Source organism: Dreissena polymorpha, chromosome 7, assembly GCF_020536995.1.
Source record: "Dreissena polymorpha isolate Duluth1 chromosome 7, UMN_Dpol_1.0, whole genome shotgun sequence".
Classification (NCBI taxonomy): Eukaryota; Metazoa; Mollusca; class Bivalvia; order Myida; family Dreissenidae; genus Dreissena; species Dreissena polymorpha.
In genome coordinates this window covers 27,259,051-27,277,815 of record NC_068361.1, presented here as the reverse complement: position 1 = coordinate 27,277,815, position 18,765 = coordinate 27,259,051, and the positions used below count along the sequence as shown (strand labels likewise).

Below are 18,765 nucleotides of genomic sequence, written 5' to 3'. Positions count from 1 at the left end.
ACGGTGACTTGACACAGTAAAATGGTTTCCAAATGATAACTCAAGAAAGCTTACGCCTTGGATCATGAAACTTCATAGGTACATTGATCATGACTGGCAGATGACCACTATTGATTTTCAGGTCACTAGGTCAAAGGTCATGGTTACAGTGACAAAAAACGTATTCACACAATGGCTGCCACTACAACTGACAGCCCATATGGGGGGCATGTATGTTTTACAAACAGCCCTTGTTATGGTTGTGCTATCATTTGGCTTGGGTACAGCTGCTTTGCCTTTGAAGAATTCCTTAGCAGTGGGTTGAGTTTCTCTCTGTGGTGCTGGCATCACAGGGCTTGCATGTAGGACCTCTGAAGGCTTGAAGTGGGATGCATCAACAACTGATGGATTGTAGGGGTGTATGCCTATTTTTCGGAAGGATGCTTGTAGGTTGCCAGCAGAGAGTGCATTTGCATATGCCTGATACCCCAGACTACAAACGTTGTAGCGGGTTATACTATTCCCACAGTTTTCTCTCATAAACTGATGGCACACAGAGTTGTAGACACGTTCAAAAGGTCCAAAGCATCCCACATCTAACGGTTGTAGCGTGTGGCTGGTGTGAGCAGGCAGTATAAACAAAATCACGTTATGTTCTCTTGCCCAGTCAATTAGACCAAGGTTTACATGAGACTTGTGACCATCATACAGCAGAAGAACAGGTTTGTCTGGGGAACGTTCAGGCAAGTACTTTAGAAGGTGTTATTCAATGTATTTGCGAAACATGCTGCTATTGCTCCAACCAGATTCTGACACAGAACCATCAGCACCAATGCAACCTCCTTCCAATAATTCAGAACGCTTTCTGGCCCCTGGAATTACAAAATCTGGTGGCACACTATACCCCAATGCGTTGCCACAGCCAATCACAGTGACGAGTGTTCTAGAACCAGATGTTACGGCTGGAACTTTGGACTCAGTGGTCACAACTGATGGTGGAGTAAGTGACGTGGACATGCCTTTCTCGTCTATATTGTAGACCCTTTCTGGTTTGTCCTTAAAAACAAAACCTATCCAGAATAGACCCCAGTTCGGTATAATATCTGGTCACTGACTCTTATGTTGATGGCCTTGGCCCGTTGCAATTTAAGACCACAAGGTTTCAAAACTTTAAGTTCCGTCCACCTTACATAAAGCCACGGAACCATTTCATCGATAGAGGATGGTCTTGGTCCCGTTTTTCTAGGTAGACAGCATTCTCTGAGGCTATGGTCAATACTTCAGCCCGCCCATAGCCATATCCACACTCTGCCATGGCCACAAGATAAGCTTCCTCCTCGTTGGAAAACATCGGTTGTGGACCGGAATGTACACTTTTCAGATTCACTCTGCCACTCAGCCTGTGCCTCAGTTTTCCCAAACTCTCTGGCAGTTGTTCTGATTTAGGCCCCTGTCTGTCTGATGTGTACATAGGCAGCATTCATAGAAGTGGGTGAATAACACCGGTTCTTCCCTTGTAGGCCCTGGAAATAAAATTACATTTATATTAGATTACCACTCGCCACAATATAAGTAACAATAGTAAATAGTTCTGGTGGTAAATCCTCATTAAAATCCAATGAGGGTGTGTGTGCAGTGCTATTCATTTAACGCGTACATCTTTCAAGAGGGCTAAAAATAACTGAATTGACGTAATCCATCACATGACAGTCACGTGATCTATGCATGAAACAAATAACCCTTGCAGACGAACATTCTTCATTTTTTCCAAAGATGAATTTAGGTAAATAAAATCAAGTTCAGTTGAGATTTATTTTTGCATTAGTAAAATCACTCAAAATTGCATTGAAATACATTGAATGCATCTATTCTTACCTTTGCATCTCTCACTTTCCACATATTTTTCGCAAGAGATAGCAAGTACGTGTTTTCTACGATTGATGGTAAAATGATGTCAGAGGAAGTCGCTTTTTTTTTAATACTGTGAAAAACAAAAATGGCGTCAAAAAAGGTCTGTTTCAAAACAGGTCACTCGACGATATATGGGTTGAGACTTTGATTTACATCAGTATATAAGTTGAGACAAACTTTTATATATTGAATTATTGTAGTCATCTTGCTTTAAATGATGAATATGATTATTTACTGATTAATATTACCCCAAAATGGTACAGTTATTTTTCTGCTGTTTTATGACCTGTACTTTCTGATCCAATTGATGTGTGCAGTGAGTCATAAGGCTTAATATCATAAACAAAGTATGTCTAGCTGATCTCTGCCCTCTATGTTTCAGATCATTGCGTGCACTACTATGACATCCCCATGTCTAGCTGATCTCTGCTCTCTATGTTTCAGATCATTGCGTGCACTACTATGACATCCCCATGTCTAGCTGATCTCTGCCCTCTATGTTTCAGAGCATTGCGTGCACTACTATGACATCCCCATGTCTAGCTGATCTCTGCCCTCTATGTTTCAGATCATTGCGTGCACTACTATGACATCCCCATGTCTAGCTGATCTCTGCCCTCTATGTTTCAGATCATTGCGTGCACTACTATGACATTCCCATGCCTAGCTGATCTCTGCCCTCTATGTTTCAGATCATTGCGTGCACTACTATGACATCCCCATGTCTAGCTGATCTCTGCCCTCTATGTTTCAGATCATTGCGTGCACTACTATGACATCCCCATGTCTAGCTGATCTCTACCCTCTATGTTTCAGATCATTGCGTGCACTACTATGACATCCCAATGTCTAGCTGATCTATGCCGTCTATGTTTCAGATCATTGCGTGCACTACTATGACATCTCCATATCGAGCTAAACTCTGCCCTCTATGTTTCAAATCATTGGGTGCACTACTATGACATCCCCATGTCTAGCTGAACTCTGCCCTCTATGTTTCAGATCATTGTGTGCACTACTATGACATCTCCATGTCTAGCTGAACTCTGTCCTCTATCTTTCAGATCATTGTGTGCACTACTATAACATCCCCATATCTAGCTGAACTCTGTCCTCTATCTTTCAGATCATTGTGTGCACTACTATGACATCCCCATATCTAGCTGAACTCTGTCCTCTATCTTTCAGATCATTGTGTGCACTACTATAACATCCCCATGTCTAGCTGATCTCTGCCCTCTATGTTTCAGATCATTGCGTGCACTTCTATGACATCTCCATGTCTAGTGAACTCTGTCCTCTATGTTTCAGATCATTGTGTGCACTACTATGACATCCCCATGTCTAGCTGAACTCTGCCCTCTATGTTTCAGATCATTGTGTGCACTACTATGACATCCCCATGTCTAGCTGAACTCTGCCCTCTATGTTTCAGATCATTGTGTGCACTTCTATGACATCCCCATGTCTAGCTGATCTCTGTCCTCTATGTTTCAGATCATTGTGTGCACTACTATGACATCCCCATGTCTAGCTGAACTCTGTCCTCTATGTTTCAGATCATTGCGTGCACTACTATGACATCCCCAATGTCTAGCTGTTCTCTGTCCTCTAATTTTCAGATCATTGCGTGCACTACTATGACATCCCCATGTCTAGCTGATCTCTGTCCTCTATGTTTCAGATCATTGCGTGCACTACTATGACATCCCCATATCTAGCTGATCTCTGCCCTCTATGTTTCAGATCATTGCGTGCACTACTATAACATCCCCATGTCTAGCTGATCTCTGCCCTCTATAATTCAGAGCATTGCGTGCACTACCATGACATCCCCATATCTAGCTGATCTCTGCCCTCTATGTTTCAGATCATTGTTTGCACTACTATGACATCCCCATGTCTAGCTGATCTCTGCCCTCTATGTTTCAGATAAAATGGGTGCACTACTATGACATCTCCATGTCTAGCTGATCTCTGCCTTTTATGTTTCAGATCATTGGGTGCACTACTATGACATCTCCATATCTAGCTGATCTCTGCCCTCAATGTTTCAGATCATTGCGTGCACTACTATAACATCCCCATGTCTAGCTGATCTCTGCCCTCTATGTTTCAGAGCATTGCGTGCACTACTATGACATCCCCATATCTAGCTGATCTCTGCCCTCTTTGTTTCAGATCATTGTTTGCACAATTATGACATCCCCATGTCTAGCTGATCTCTGCCCTCTATGTTTCAGATAAAATGCGTGCACTGCTATGACATCTCCATGTCTAGCTGATCTCTGCCTTCTATGTTTCAGATCATTGCGTGCACTACTATGACATCTCCATATCTAGCTTATCTCTGCCCTCTATGTTTCAGATCATTGGGTGCACTACTATGACATCCCCATGTCTAGCTGATCTTTGCCCTCTATGTTTCAGATCATTGCGTGCACTACTATGACATTCCCATGTCTAGCTGAACTCTGCCTTCTATGTTTCAGATCATTGCTTGCACTACTATGACATCCCCATGTCTAGCTGATCTCTGCCCTCTATGTTTCAGATCATTGTGTGCACTACTATGACATTCCCATGTCTAGCTGAACTCTGCCCTCTATGTTTCAGAGCATTGCATGCACTACTATGACATCCCCATATCTAGCTGATCTCTGCCCTCTATGTTTCAGATCATTGCATGCACTACTATGACATCCCCATGTCTAGCTGATCTCTGCCCTCTTTGTTTCAGATCATTGCGTGCACTACTATGACATTCCCATGTCTAGCTGATCTCTGCCCTCTATGTTTCAGATCATTGCGTGCACTACTATGACATTCCCATGTCTAGCTGAACTCTGCCCTCTATGTTTCAGATCATTGCGTGCACTACTATGACATCCCCATATCTAGCTTATCTCTGCCCTCTATGTTTCAGAGCATTGCGTGCACTACTATGACATCCCCATATCTAGCTGATCTCTGCCCTCTATGTTTCAGAGCATTGCGTGCACTACTATGACATCCCCATGTCTAGCTGATCTCTGCCCTCTATGTTTCTGATAAAATGGGTGCACTACTATGGCATTCCCATGTCTAGCTGAACTCTGCCTTCAATGTTTCAGATCATTGCGTGCACTACTATGACATCCCCATGTCTAGCTGATCTCTGCCCTCTATGTTTCAGATAAAATGCGTGCACTACTATGACATTCCCATGTCTAGCTGAACTCTGCCTTCTATGTTTCAGATCATTGCGTGCACTACTATGACATCCGCAACCACAAGCAGCCTGTGATGGTGTTCAGAGGCCACAAAAAGGCCGTGTCTTACACCAAGTTCCTCAATTACTCAGAACTAGTCTCAGCGTATGTGCTGTTTAATATGTGTACTGTTCTTTTACTTTGTTGGGATAGGGCACTTTCTGTGTTTTCATTCTAAACAGTGTTAATTTTGGCCTATTGGGTGGACATAGAAACATTTCACGAAATACTATGACCTTTTCTCAGCTTTTTTGACCTTCCCTGTCTGTACAGGGCCTTCTACCTTGTGTTGATCTGGCAGGGGATGACACCTTAAAAATGTAGAAGAGGTGGGGGATCATTGTGAATTGCAGATATTAAAGTAGTAGAATTTTATTGTCATTATTTGTTGTTTTTATGTCACCTGAGCACTTTGCTTAAGTTGAGCTATTGTGATTGCCCTATGTATGGAATCTGACATCATGTGGTGTGTGGAGCGCATCTCTATAGAGGCCACATTTTCATCCAATCTTGATGAAACTGGGTCATAATATTTATCCAGACAATATCTTTGCAGAGTTTGAATCATGGACATATGGGTCCAAAAATTAAGTCACCAGGTCAAATCTTTTGAAAACCTTGTTTCCACCCTAGAGGCCGCAATAATGACTGAATCTTGGTCAGAATGTTTATCTGAACGATTTCTAGGCCAAGTTCAAATCTGGGATGTTGGTTTTAAAAACTAGCCAACACTAGATCACCTGGTCAGGTCATAAGCAATAATGTCTGTGAACTCAGGTGAGTGCTATCATGTCCCTCTGTTTGAATTATTACATTGTATGGAAAATAAAGAGGATAACCTTTATTTTAAAAAAACTTTCAAGTGTGCCTTAACCCTTTCCCACTCAGAAGCAAAGTGAAAATGGCTATGTGCAAACAGCATAAAACCAGAGCAGCCTGCGTTTAACACGCAACCTATTCAGGTTTTATGCTGTTTGCTGCTCATCAGTAACTAAGAGTTGGAAATGAAGCCTTTAAAACTTGAATTTAGTAAGAAAGGTCTTATATTTAATGTAACTTTGTAAGGGACTACAAATGAGTCAAAATACGTATTAGCATTTGAGAATACATGTATTGTCCACACAGATCCACAGACAGCCAGTTGAAGTTGTGGAGCACAAGTAAACCTACCTCAGTCCGCACATTTAACGGACACATCAACGAGAAAAACTTTGTCGGCCTGGCAACAGACGGCGACTATGTGGCTTGTGGTAAGACCCAACATTATAATTGTACTGTTTGCATATAACTCTCTCCTCTCTCACTCTCTTAATTTACATTTTCTCTCATTAATTCCAATTTAATTATTATCCCCCGCCAGAGGCAGAGGGATATTGTTTTGGCGTTGTCCGTCCGTCCGTCCGGCTGTACTTTCGTCCATCCGGCACTTTTGTGTCCGGAGCCATATCTTGGAAGTGCTTTGGCGGATTTCATTGAAACTTGGTATGAGTATATATATGCATAAGAGGATGATGCACGCCAAATGGCATTGTACACCATCTGTTATAAACAGAGTTATGGCCCTTGGTATCTTGAAAAAATGCTTTTTACTATAGGCACTTTTGTGTCCGGAGCCATATCTTGGAAGTGCTTTTGCGGATTTCATTGAAACTTGGTATGAGTATATATATGGATAATAGGATGATGCAGGCCAAATGGCATTGTACACCATCTGATAATAACAGAGTTATAGCCCTTTGTATCTTTAAAAAAATGCTTTTTTTAGTGTCAAATATAACACTTTTGTGTCCAGAAGTATATAGGCGGGGGATATCAATTCAACGAATTTGCTTGTTTGACTTGTGATGTTTTGAGGTTTATTCAGCTTTGTCCATTTACTGACCTTGAAAGAGATGTAGGTGTTGCAATAAACCCACACACCAGTTTTGTTTTGCGTAAAAAATTTGGTTCTCAATTTTTTTTTGTTTATACATATTAACCTGCTTTCTCATGAAGTATTTAACATAGCTACTTTATACATAAAGATAATGAAATTTAAAAACTTTTGTGAACAGAAAGGTTTGCATTTCTCATAGAAATTGTTTCTGAAACATCCACTCAAGTGTGTTACTTTGTATATAAAATCTGCCTTACAATCTTTATGAAAACCCAGGATATTTTAATAATAATGCATGATTTCAAATAAGAGATGTGGTTTGCTTACATAAACAACACACTGACATTTATGCATGTATATATTAAAAAATGTTACAATAAATACTTAAATTTCCGTTTTTTTGTCGTTGATTGATTAATGCATATTGTACTTAATATACACATGTAATGTTATTGCAGGATCAAAATTGTGAAACACATGCACAAACAAAAGAATTATAAATAAGGTCCCTAAGTAAATTTCTCTAATAGAGTTCATGAGCATTGAGTACTTGTTGGCTAGCTATACCTCTAATAGAGTTCATGAGCATTGAGTACTTGTTGGCTAGCTATACCTCTAATAGAGTTCATGAGCATTGAGTACTTGTTGGCTAGCTATACCTCTAATAGAGTTCATGAACATTGAGTACTTGTTGGCTAGCTAAACCTCTAATAGAGTTCATGAACATTGAGTACTTGTTGGCTAGCTAAACCTCTAATAGAGTTCATGAACATTGAGTACTTGTTGGCTAGCTATACCTCTAATAGAGTTCATGAACTTTGAGTACTTGTTGGCTAGCTATACCTCTAATAGAGTTCATGAGCATTGAGTACTTGTTGGCTAGCTATACCTCTAATACAGTTCATGAGCATTGAGTACTTGTTGGCTAGCTATACCTCTAATAGAGTTCATGAGCATTGAGTACTTGTTGGCTAGCTATACCTCTAATACAGTTCATGAGCATTGAGTACTTGTTGGCTAGCTATACCTCTAATAGAGTTCATGAGCATTGAGTACTTGTTGGCTAGCTATACCTCTAATAGAGTTCATGAACATTGAGTACTTGTTGACTAGCTATACCTCTAATAGAGTTCATGAGCATTGAGTACTTGTTGGCTAGCTATACCTCTAATAGAGTTCATGAGCATTGAGTACTTGTTGGCTAGCTATACCTCTAATAGAGTTCATGAACTTTGAGTACTTGTTGGCTAGCTATACCTCTAATAGAGTTCATGAGCATTGAGTAGTTGTTGGCTAGCTAAACCTCTAATAGAGTTCATGAGCATTGAGTACTTGTTGGCTAGCTACACCTCAAATAAAAGTTCATGAACATGGAGTACTTGTTGGCTAGCTATACCTCTAATAGAGTTCATGAACATTGAGTACTTGTTGGCTAGCTATACCTCTTAAACCTTTTGACCTTGTTCTGGAAAAACTGGTATTAATGAGTGTGCATAAAGTCTCTTCCCAGATTAGCCTGTGAAGTCTGCTCAGGATAATCGGGGGCAATACTTTCGGCCTAAACTGGATTTTGTTGTGACCTTATAGAACATATGTGGTTTTGTACAAATGTCGTGACAAATTGTGTCACATCGGGACACCAGGACAAACACCCCAAAAGCAGGACTGTCCAGCCAAGATCGGGACGTCTGGCATGTATGGTTACTGATAAGCCTGTGTTGACTGCATAGGCTAATCTAGGACAACACTTAACGCAAAGCATTAATCCCAGTTTTCCCTGAATGCGACTCCATTTGTTTGCTATTGCAGGAAGTGAGAACAACTCTCTCTATGTGTACTACAAGGGACTCTCCAAGCAGCTGCTCACCTACAAGTTTGACACCGTGAAAAGTGTCCTGGTATGGTTTTTACTCTTTCCTTCAATCTTCACACTTTCCTTCAATCTTCACACTTTCTTTCAATCTCCACACTTTCCTGCAGTCATCACACTTTCCTTCAGTCTTCACATTTTCCTTCAATCTTCACACTTTCCTTCATTCATCGCACTTTCCTTCAGTATTCACATTTTCCTTCAATATTCACACTTTCCTTCAGGCTTCACACTTTCCGTCAATATTCAAACTTTCCTTCAGTCTTCACACTTTCCTTCAGTCTTCACACTTTCCTTCAGTCTTCACACTATATGTTTTCAAAGCACTTGCAAAATAGGACAAGCTTGTTAAAAAAAACTACAGAAACACAAAAACACAAAAAGCCCAAATGCTCAACTAGTCTGAATGTTTTACATTGTTATCATAACCAATCAATCACCTTTGTTCTTGTAACACTTGTATAAACAGCAGAAGATTTCAGAGAAAATATAAAAGACCACCCAGCAATTTGAGGGGACATGGGCTAATTTGCTCCTGCTTTTTATGCCCCCTTTCGAAGAAGAGGGGGTATATATGCCCCCTTGGAAGAAGAGGGGGTATATTGTTTTGTCGGTTGGTCGGTCCGTAAGCCGGTCCGTCCACCAGATGGTTTCCGGATGATAACTCAAGAACGCTTAGGCCTAGGATCATGAAACATCATAGGTACATTGATCATGACTGGCAGATGACCCCTATTGATTTTCAGGTCACTAGGTCAAAGGTCAAGGTCACAGTGACTCGAAATAGTAAAATGGTTTCCGGATGATAACTCAAGAATGCTTAGGCCTAGGATCATGAAACTTCATAGGTACATTGATCATGACTGGCAGATGACCCCTATTGATTTTCCGGTCACTAGGTTAAAGGTCAAAGTCACAGTGACTCGAAATAGTAAAATGGTTTCCGGAAGATAACTCAAGAATGCTTACGCCTAGGATCATGAAACTTCATAGGAACATTGATTATGACTGGTAGATGACCCCTATTGATTTTCAGGTCAATAGGTCAAAGGTCAAGGTCACAGTGACTCGAAACAGTAAAATGGTTTCCGGATGATAACTCAAGAATGCTTAGGCCTAGGTTCATTAAACTTCATAGGTACATTGATCATGACTGGCAGATGACCCCGATTGATTTTCAGGTCACTAGGTGAAAGGTCAAGGTCACAGTGACTCAAAGCAGTAAAATGGTTTCGGGATGATAACTCGAGAATGGTTTGGCCTAGGATCATGAAACTTCATAGGTACATTGATCATGACTGGCAGATGACCCCTATTGATTTTCAGGTCACTAGGTCAAAGGTGAAGGTCACAGTGACTCGAAACAGTAAAATGGTTTCCTGTTGATAACTCAAGAATGCTTGGGCCTAGGATCATGAAACTTCATAGGTACTTTGATCATGACGGGCAGATGACCCCTATTGATTTTCAGGTCACTAGGTCAAAGGTCAAGGTCACAATGACTTGAAACAGTAAAATGGTTTCTGGATGATAACTAGAGAATGTTTAGGCCTAGGATCATGAAACTTCATAGGTACATTGATCATGACTGGCAGGTGACCCCTATTGATATTGAAGCAGTAAAATGGTTTCTAACATATTCACACAATGACTGCCACTACAACTGACAGCCCATATGGGGGGCATGGGTGTTTTACAAACAGCCCTTGTTACATTCATCAGACATATTCTTCACTTATTGTAACATTCACGAGACATATTCCCATAATATCACTTATTGTTACATTCATCAGACATATTCTTCACTTATTGTAACATTCATCACACATATTCCCATATCACTTATTGTTACTTTATCAGACATATATGTATTCCCATATCACTTGTTGTTACCTTGATCAGACATATTCCCCTATCAGATATTGTTAGATTCATCAGACATATTCCCCTATCACTTATTGTTACATTCATGAGACATATTCCCATAATATCACTTATTGTTTTATTCATCAGACATATTCCCCTATCACTTATTGTTACATTCAACAGACATTTTCCCCTATCACTTATTGCTACATTCATCATACACATTCCCTTATCACTAATTGTTGCATTCATCAGACATATTCCCCTTTCAGATATTGTTACATTTATCAGACACATTCCCCTATCACTAATTGTTACATTCATCAGACATATTCCCATATCACTTATTAATACCTTTATCAGACACAATCCCCTATCACTTATTGTTACATTTATCAGACATTTTCCCCTATCACTTATTGTTGCATACATCAGATGTACTCTCCTATCACTTAATGTAACATTCATCAGATGTATTCCACTATCACTTGTAGTTAATTCATCAGACATTTTCCACTATCACTTATTCTCTACTTGTAGGAGAAGGATAAGAAAGAGGATGATTCCAATGAGTTTGTCAGCGCTGTTGCCTGGCGACCAGTAAGTCTTTTGTGTCCATGGGGACCAGTAAGTCTTATGTGTCCATGGTGACCAGTAAGTCTTTTTTGCACATGGTGACTAGTAAGTCTTGTGTCCATGGTGACCAGTAAGTCGTATGTGTCCATGGTGACTAGTAAGTCTTATGTGTCCATGGTGACATGTAAGTCTTGTGTCCATGGTGACCAGTAAGTCTTATGTGTCCATGGTGACCAGTAATTTTTATGTGTCCATGGTGACCAGTAAGTCTTATGTGTCCATGGTGACCAGTAAGTCTATTGTGTCAATGGTGACCAGTAAGTCTTATGTGTCCATGGTGACCAGTAAGTTTTATGTGTCCATGGTGACCAGTAAGTCTTATGTGTTCATGGTGACTAGTAAGTCTTGTGTCCATGGTAACCAGTAAGTCTAGTGGGCCCATGGTGACTAGTAAGTCTTGTGTCCATGGTGACCAATAAGTCTCATGTGTCCATGGTGACCAGTAAGTTTTATGTGTCCATGGTGACCAGTAAGTTGTGTCCATGGTTACCAGTAATTTGTATGTGTAAAATGTTATGAAAGTAATGTATGGGTATTATGCAAATTAAAGTGGCTTTGGGTGTTTTTTTCTAAACAGATTTGATGATCATGATTAACAAAGTTGAATAAAAGTTCATAAGATATTGTACAATAAAATCAATGAACATTCATAGCAAATATGAATACTATGGGAATATCTATAGAGCAGTTTACATCACCTAAATATCTCTAGTGGAATTTACATTATAAGAATATTTCTTCTAGCCCAGTTTACATATTTTGACATGTTTATATTATTGTGTGTGCGGTTTTCAGGGATCCAATGTAGTAGTTGCAGCAAATAGTCAAGGAACAGTAAAGGTATGGATTTAAATGAAAACTTTTGTGAAAAATTATTGTCTAAAGGTGGTGTTATTGAAGATTACAATATTGGGGGAAAAAATATTGATATGTTTTGGTTGAAAATGATATGTAGATGCAATTTATATTTCAATGTGTTAAACTTAAAATTTGTGTAAGGAAAGGTAGATTGGCATTTGGTGGTTCATGTAGATACAGTTATGGAAACGTCTATTTGTCATGGTAGGTTCTGGAGCTTGTATGACGTATATGATGATGCCCTGTGACCTCAAGCAACAGTGGACCTCAGAATAATGTGAAAATGATTCCGCCATCATGCTTGGACCTCGACCTTTTTAGGATTCCAAATAAATGTATCTACCTTTCTAACTTCATGCCCGGCTATAATTGACTTGCAACTGACCTATGCAAATTTCACATGATTTCTCTTTGCTGAGTACTAGTATTTGAGATCAAATTTAAGATTGTTAAAATAGTGAATGTTTTACATGAGCCAGAATAAAGAGACAGACACATGAACAAGGTGGATACTGTAATCAGCAACATGGAAATGTGATTTCCATGCATTGGCCTTGTCTATGGATAGACATAGATAGGCTTACTGTGGATAGACTGTATTGACTTGATTTTTCTTTGTGACATGTTAAAGTTGATAAAAAACTTAAGAAAAAGTACTTAAGAAAAAGTAGTTCAAACAGTCTATGTTAGGATATTTGCAATTAAAATAACTTTATAGTAATGCTATTACATGTTATGTGTTTGAACCTGGAGAATAACGCAAGAAATAAATCAGGTTTTAAAAATGATTGAACATCTGTGTAAAGTATTTGTTGGAATGTTGTAAAACAGTTCCATTGTATTTTGTTGACTTGTACGGGTTTGGTGTGTATTTAATTATTACATGCAATTTTTTTGTGTGAATGTGATTGAAAGTTATTAATTTCATGGTGTCGTTTTTATCTGGCAGAAACGAGTTATATATTCAACTGTGATATGCACAATCTTTGTAAACATAGTCAATAATTATCTTTTTATGCCCCCGGTAGGGTGGCATATAGCAGTTGAACTGTGGTCTGTGAGTCAGTCTGTCCGTCCGTCTGTCCGTCCGAAAACTTTAACGTTGGCCATAACTTTTGCAATATTAAAGATAGCAACTTAATATTTGGCATGCATGTGTATCTCATGAAGCTGCACATTTTGAGTGGTGGAAGTTCAAGGTCATCCTTCAATGTCAAAAAACAAAATAAAGGGAAGTAATAAGTTTAAAAGGGAGATAATTTATAAACCTGCCAAATGATATATTGAAATTTTATATATAATAATATGAAACCATACAACTGAAGCATAATCAAAATGACATTTTATGGTCGAGCCAACCACACAATGATACTTTTGGGCATACAAGTATCTTAGGTACTTTTAGGTAGCGCACCCGTAATGGGCACCTATCCAAATATAATCTAATCTATTATTTTCTTAATCAGCATCATTTCACTGAACTACATGCAAATTTTTAGGTAGTCTTTCCATGCTTTTTAAAAAAATATACTGATTTTTTCAAAACCACCCCCACACTCGGCTTTTGTCCAGTTTATGTGCACCCCTTGGGTATATGAAAGTTCCATAATTCAGCCAGATTTCCAAATATAGGCATGCAGTTGGTGTGTACAGATGAAGTAAAGGTGTTCAAAGTTTAAACAAGATAAAAAAAGTTTTCTTTTACAGACATTTATTTTTTATAACTTGTTATCTATGGAAGAGCGCCTTGAAATGTAAGTGGTTTCAGGCAAGTAGAAATTGGGTTGGTTAAAAACAAAGAGTCATAAAATTAAAAATAGTATCATTTAAGTAATTTTTTGAACTTAGTTTTTATAGATTCACTATATACAGCAAAAATACCAAGAAATAGACAGATTTACCGTTTACTTTTTGAAATAAAAATAAAAATGCAACATGCATGGTTCGTATTTTCAGCAGTAATTCACCCAAGTTAACCATAATGTTGCTTTAATTTTAAAAATTGAAGAATGTGCATAAAAATTGCAACATATTTAACAATTAAACATTGCTTATATGCCATATTAAATCAAATTACGTTAGAAGGAAATAAAACGCGTAGCAAAAAAGTATATGTCATCGGCAGGATTCGAACCAGCGCGGGAATATCCCAAAAGATTTCTAGCCTATCGCCTTAACCACTAGGCTACGGCACCTAATATTAGGCTCTTAAACCTTCGAAGAAATCGCGGGAAATCATTAGGGGTGCGCTACCTTAAGGTTACCTGTGAATCTACAGTCACGGTAGTGGCTTATAATTATTTGCTACTGAAAATAGAGATTTGTTAGAGACAATTATTTTCAAGGGAAGTAATTTTTATAATTATAAATCTTAGATTATATATTTCCTTACCAAGAATTTAAGTTCTTTTCACAGTTACTGTACAGATTTTGTATTTTTGTTTATAACTTAAATGATTGATTTGTCAAAAAAAGATATTATTTATATAATTATCATTTCTTTCCTGTATGAATTTTTGAATGGTAGGTTTCATTACTTATGTCCATAGATACATGATGAACTGTGGCTATGATCTCTTTTGATAAACCACAGGCCTTGGTAGTCAGCGTTGACCGTCTTCAGCCCCCCCCCCCCCCCCCCCCCCCCCCCCCCCCCCCCCCCCCCCCCCCTGGGTAGGGTGGCATATTGAAGTTGAACTATCTGTCAGACTGTGTATCCGTCCGAAAACTTTAACATTGGCCATAACTTTTGCAATATTGAAGATAGCAACTTGATATTTGGCATGCATGTGTATCTCATGAAGCTGCACATTTTGAGTGGTGAAAGGTCAAGGTCATCCTTCAAGGTCAAAAAACAAAATCCAAGGGAAGTAATAAGCTTTAAAGGGAGATGATTTCTATACCTGCCAAATGATAAATAGAAATGTTATTTCAAAGCGGCGCAGTAGTGGGCATTGTGTTTCTGACGAAGACATCTCTTGTTATGATATTGTTTTCTATATATAAGATTTTCTTTGCACATTAGCTTTATCCAACTTTCAAGTGAGTGATTTTCATTGCTTTGTTGTGTTTTCCTGACACTATAATGTTTTTATTTGGACTTTTTCTCTTAATCAAATTCGTTAATCAAACGTGTTTATATTTTTTGTATGAAGTGCGATTTATAAAAATGTATGAAATCAAGAAAGAGATTAAGTTATTTAAACTTTTCAAATACACATTCACAGGAATATAATATATATATATAAGCCGTGCCCAGTGAAAAGGGGGTTTAATGCATGTGCATAAAGTGTTGTCCCAGATAAGCACAGGCTAATCAGTCCGGGACGACACTTTCCACAAAAAACTTTATTTTTCCTAAGAAGAGGCATTATTAAAACATAAAATATCATAAAAGCGGAAAGCGTCCCTGATTAGCCTGTGCGGACTGCTAGGGCTTATCTGGGACGACACTTTAGGCACATTCATTAAAGCCATTTTTCACAGAGCACGGCCCTTATAAGCTGTCTTGTTGCATTTTCATAAGCCCAATTTCTTGATTTGTGCTTCAACAAGGATTGAGATGCTGACATTTCATTTATATTTTTTTGTTATTTTTCTCTGATTGTAGAATTATGTTAATTGGTTTGCCCATTAAATTGTTAAAGCATGATTGTTTGTGTTATATATGTGCTTAATTGAGTGTGTTAAGTGTTATTTGAAACTTAAGGTATTTCACTGTTGATAATTTGCAGGCAGTGCCATAGACTGTATTAATGTAAGATTTTGAAGGTTATCTTGCAATACCAAACTTGAGGAGAACACAAAAAATTATAATTTGAAATCCAAGTGTGTCAAAGTTCAGGATTATTCCTAAAATCAGGATTTAGGCCCTCAAAAACTGTTTTTATAATTGATATAAATTAGAGGATTTTTGTTCTGGTATTTAAAGATTTTTGTCACAAAATGTCATTTTAAACTTAAATTATTTTAATTTGACATATTGTGTGCATAGTTATCATATTTAAATTAATTATTTACCCTCTTTTGGCACTGCTCCCCCCCCCCACATGTAAGGCTTATTTTCAGGATTTTAGATTTTGGGCATTTGACACCCCTGAAATAGAACATCCTTTATATGTATAGGAACTGTGTGTAATATACATGTACTTTTAAGTTGTCTAGGGCAGTATATAGTGTTAATGTAGTGTTTTAAATAGTCTCTTGAACATCTTTCAGGTAACACAGTTTAATTGACTATGCATCAAACCATTAAAAAAGACTTGATTATGTTGATTCTTATTTATTTCTTAAACTTTCATATACATGTACTTAGAATGCCAGAGATTGACTGGTTATGCATGTTACACTGATATGTTATACACAACCAAGCAAACATGTGTTACAGTCTGTCAAGCACTGGTACAATACATCAAAATTTTGAAAAGACAGGTCAGTCAAGCAATTACCATAAAAATATTAATAAATCTATGGCATGCAATTCTACTAAAATTACGACGCTGTCATTCTTATCATATGAAGATGTACACTATTTTATCTTCAGATGTCCAGTAACAACACTGATGCAAACAGATGTAATGATGCACAATTCAAATAAACCAGTAAATTGACTATGGCGATAGCATGTATAGAACTAGAAATGGCGCGGCAGAGGCCGACGCGTATCCCCACGCCGAATGTTTGACCTAGGTGTGCCCCAGGGTTGGTAATGGGGCCATGCATTGACCGTATTGTCATAAGAGAAGTTCAGTATCAATTTGAAGTGAATCGGTGTAGAAATGAAGAAATTATAGTAAAAGGCAATTTTGGGTGGGTGTAGTCTATGTGGGCGGGGCGCCCCAGGGTTGGTAATGGGGCCATGCATAGTTGAGATTGACTGTATTGTCATAAGAGAAGTTCAATATCAATTTGAAGTGAATCGGTGTAGAAATGAAGAAATTATAGTAAAGGCAATTTTGGGTGGGTGTGGTCTATGTGGGCGGGGCCCCAGGGTTGGTTATGGGGCCATGCATAGTTAAGATTGACCCTAATGTCATAAGAGAAGTTCAGTATCAATTTGAAGTGAATCCGTGTAGAAATGAAAAAATTATAGTAAATGGAATTTTTTGGTGGGTGTGGCCTATGTGGGCGGGCGCCCCAGGGTTGGGATTGGGGCCATGCATAGTTGAGATTGACCCTAATGTCATAACAAAAGTTCAGTATCAATTTGAAGTGAATCCATGTAGAAATGAAAAAATTATAGTAAATGGAAATTTTTGGTGGGTGTGGCCTATGTGGGCGGGGCGCCCCAGGGTTGGGAATGGGGCCATGCATGGTTGAGATTGACCGTATTGTCATAAGAGAGGTCCAGTATCAATTTGAAGTGAATCGGTGTAGAAATAAAGAAGTAAATGTAAAATAACCTAAAAGAATTAGTGATAATTTCTGACGCGGCCCCACCCCAACCGCTATAACTTTTGACCCAGGGGTCAGATCAAAATTCCAAATAGTGCAGGGTCGCACATATGCTCATAGCTACCATGTGTGTAAGTTTCAAGGTTCTAGTGCTTTTAGTGTAGGAGGAGATAGTGGCCAGGACGGACAGACAGACAGACGGACGGACGGCGGAGATAACCACAATATCCCGACCTTTTTTTCAAAAAGCGTGGGGATAATAAACGGATGTCTGAGTGTCCATGTACTTAAATTGTTTTACTTATTTTAAATGGGGATACCAACTGCGTTTAAATAGTTCATTACAAAATCCCAGCTCTTTCCCTTTTATCACAAGGTTATTGTTCGGTACTTGATTTTCCAACTTTCAGTAGCACACATTTTTTTATCAAATCTCTTTGTTATATTATTTTTGTCAAAATGGCAGATGTTGTCAGCATCTTTAAGCTACAGCACTAGGTTACGTAATTTTTATATGTCTATAGATTGTTTCAAGTTGGTAATACTTCATGAAGTAGATCTCGCTCTTTTATTGAAACAAAAAAGTATGCATTATGTGTCATGTATTTTGTTATCATAACTTTACTGTTTGCTATTGTCATTATGAACATGTGTTTGTCAAGGTAGAGTAAAATGGGATGACTTCAGCTCAGAGTTTAACTTGGTTGTATGTTCATTGTATTAATTTATTGTAAGAAAAGTTAATAAATGTGTTTGGAGAGTCTGTTATATTTAAGAGTCATAAATAACTCTTAATAAACTTAAAAATTAATTTAAAACCAATGTATTTGTGTTTGTTTCAAATGTGTATTGTTATAAGCATGTAAAAATAAAATTATTAAAACAAATTCTTGTTAATAACCTGTTGTGTGTGTCTGTGAAGTTTTAAGCTAAACTGAGCATAATGTGCGCATAGGAAGCCATTGGGTAGTGGTCGTTTACAAAATCATGTTCCTGTTGTAGAAAGTATTGTTGTTCTTTGGGTAACTGGTTTTCCCTATAAAATATGTATACAGTGACACGTTTCAGCAAATTTGAGTACCAAGTTTGTTCAAATCATGCCTCTGGTTTAAGTTAGCAAAGCA

At 38.2% G+C, this 18,765-nt stretch overlaps 2 protein-coding genes across 2 annotated transcripts in view; both read left to right on the top strand.

Annotated features, from left to right (window-relative positions):
• Positions 1-10,049, top strand: part of LOC127838840 (uncharacterized) — a 134,603-nt gene extending 124,554 nt beyond the window's left edge. Inside the window, exon 4 of the transcript XR_008029987.1 lies at positions 9,642-10,049. The gene's annotated coding sequence lies outside the window, so the exon portion shown is untranslated. The remainder of the gene's footprint in view (positions 1-9,641) is intronic.
• LOC127838853 (E3 ubiquitin-protein ligase COP1-like) overlaps positions 1-13,086 on the top strand; it is a 45,859-nt gene extending 32,773 nt beyond the window's left edge. The window contains exons 16-21 of the mRNA XM_052366859.1: positions 5,129-5,246; positions 6,267-6,391; positions 8,827-8,915; positions 11,294-11,353; positions 12,185-12,229; positions 12,456-13,086. Of these exons, the coding sequence (XP_052222819.1) occupies positions 5,129-5,246; positions 6,267-6,391; positions 8,827-8,915; positions 11,294-11,353; positions 12,185-12,229; positions 12,456-12,473 (455 nt within the window). The 3' untranslated portion in view covers positions 12,474-13,086. The remainder of the gene's footprint in view (positions 1-5,128; positions 5,247-6,266; positions 6,392-8,826; positions 8,916-11,293; positions 11,354-12,184; positions 12,230-12,455) is intronic.
• Positions 13,087-18,765: the final 5,679 nt, after the last annotated feature.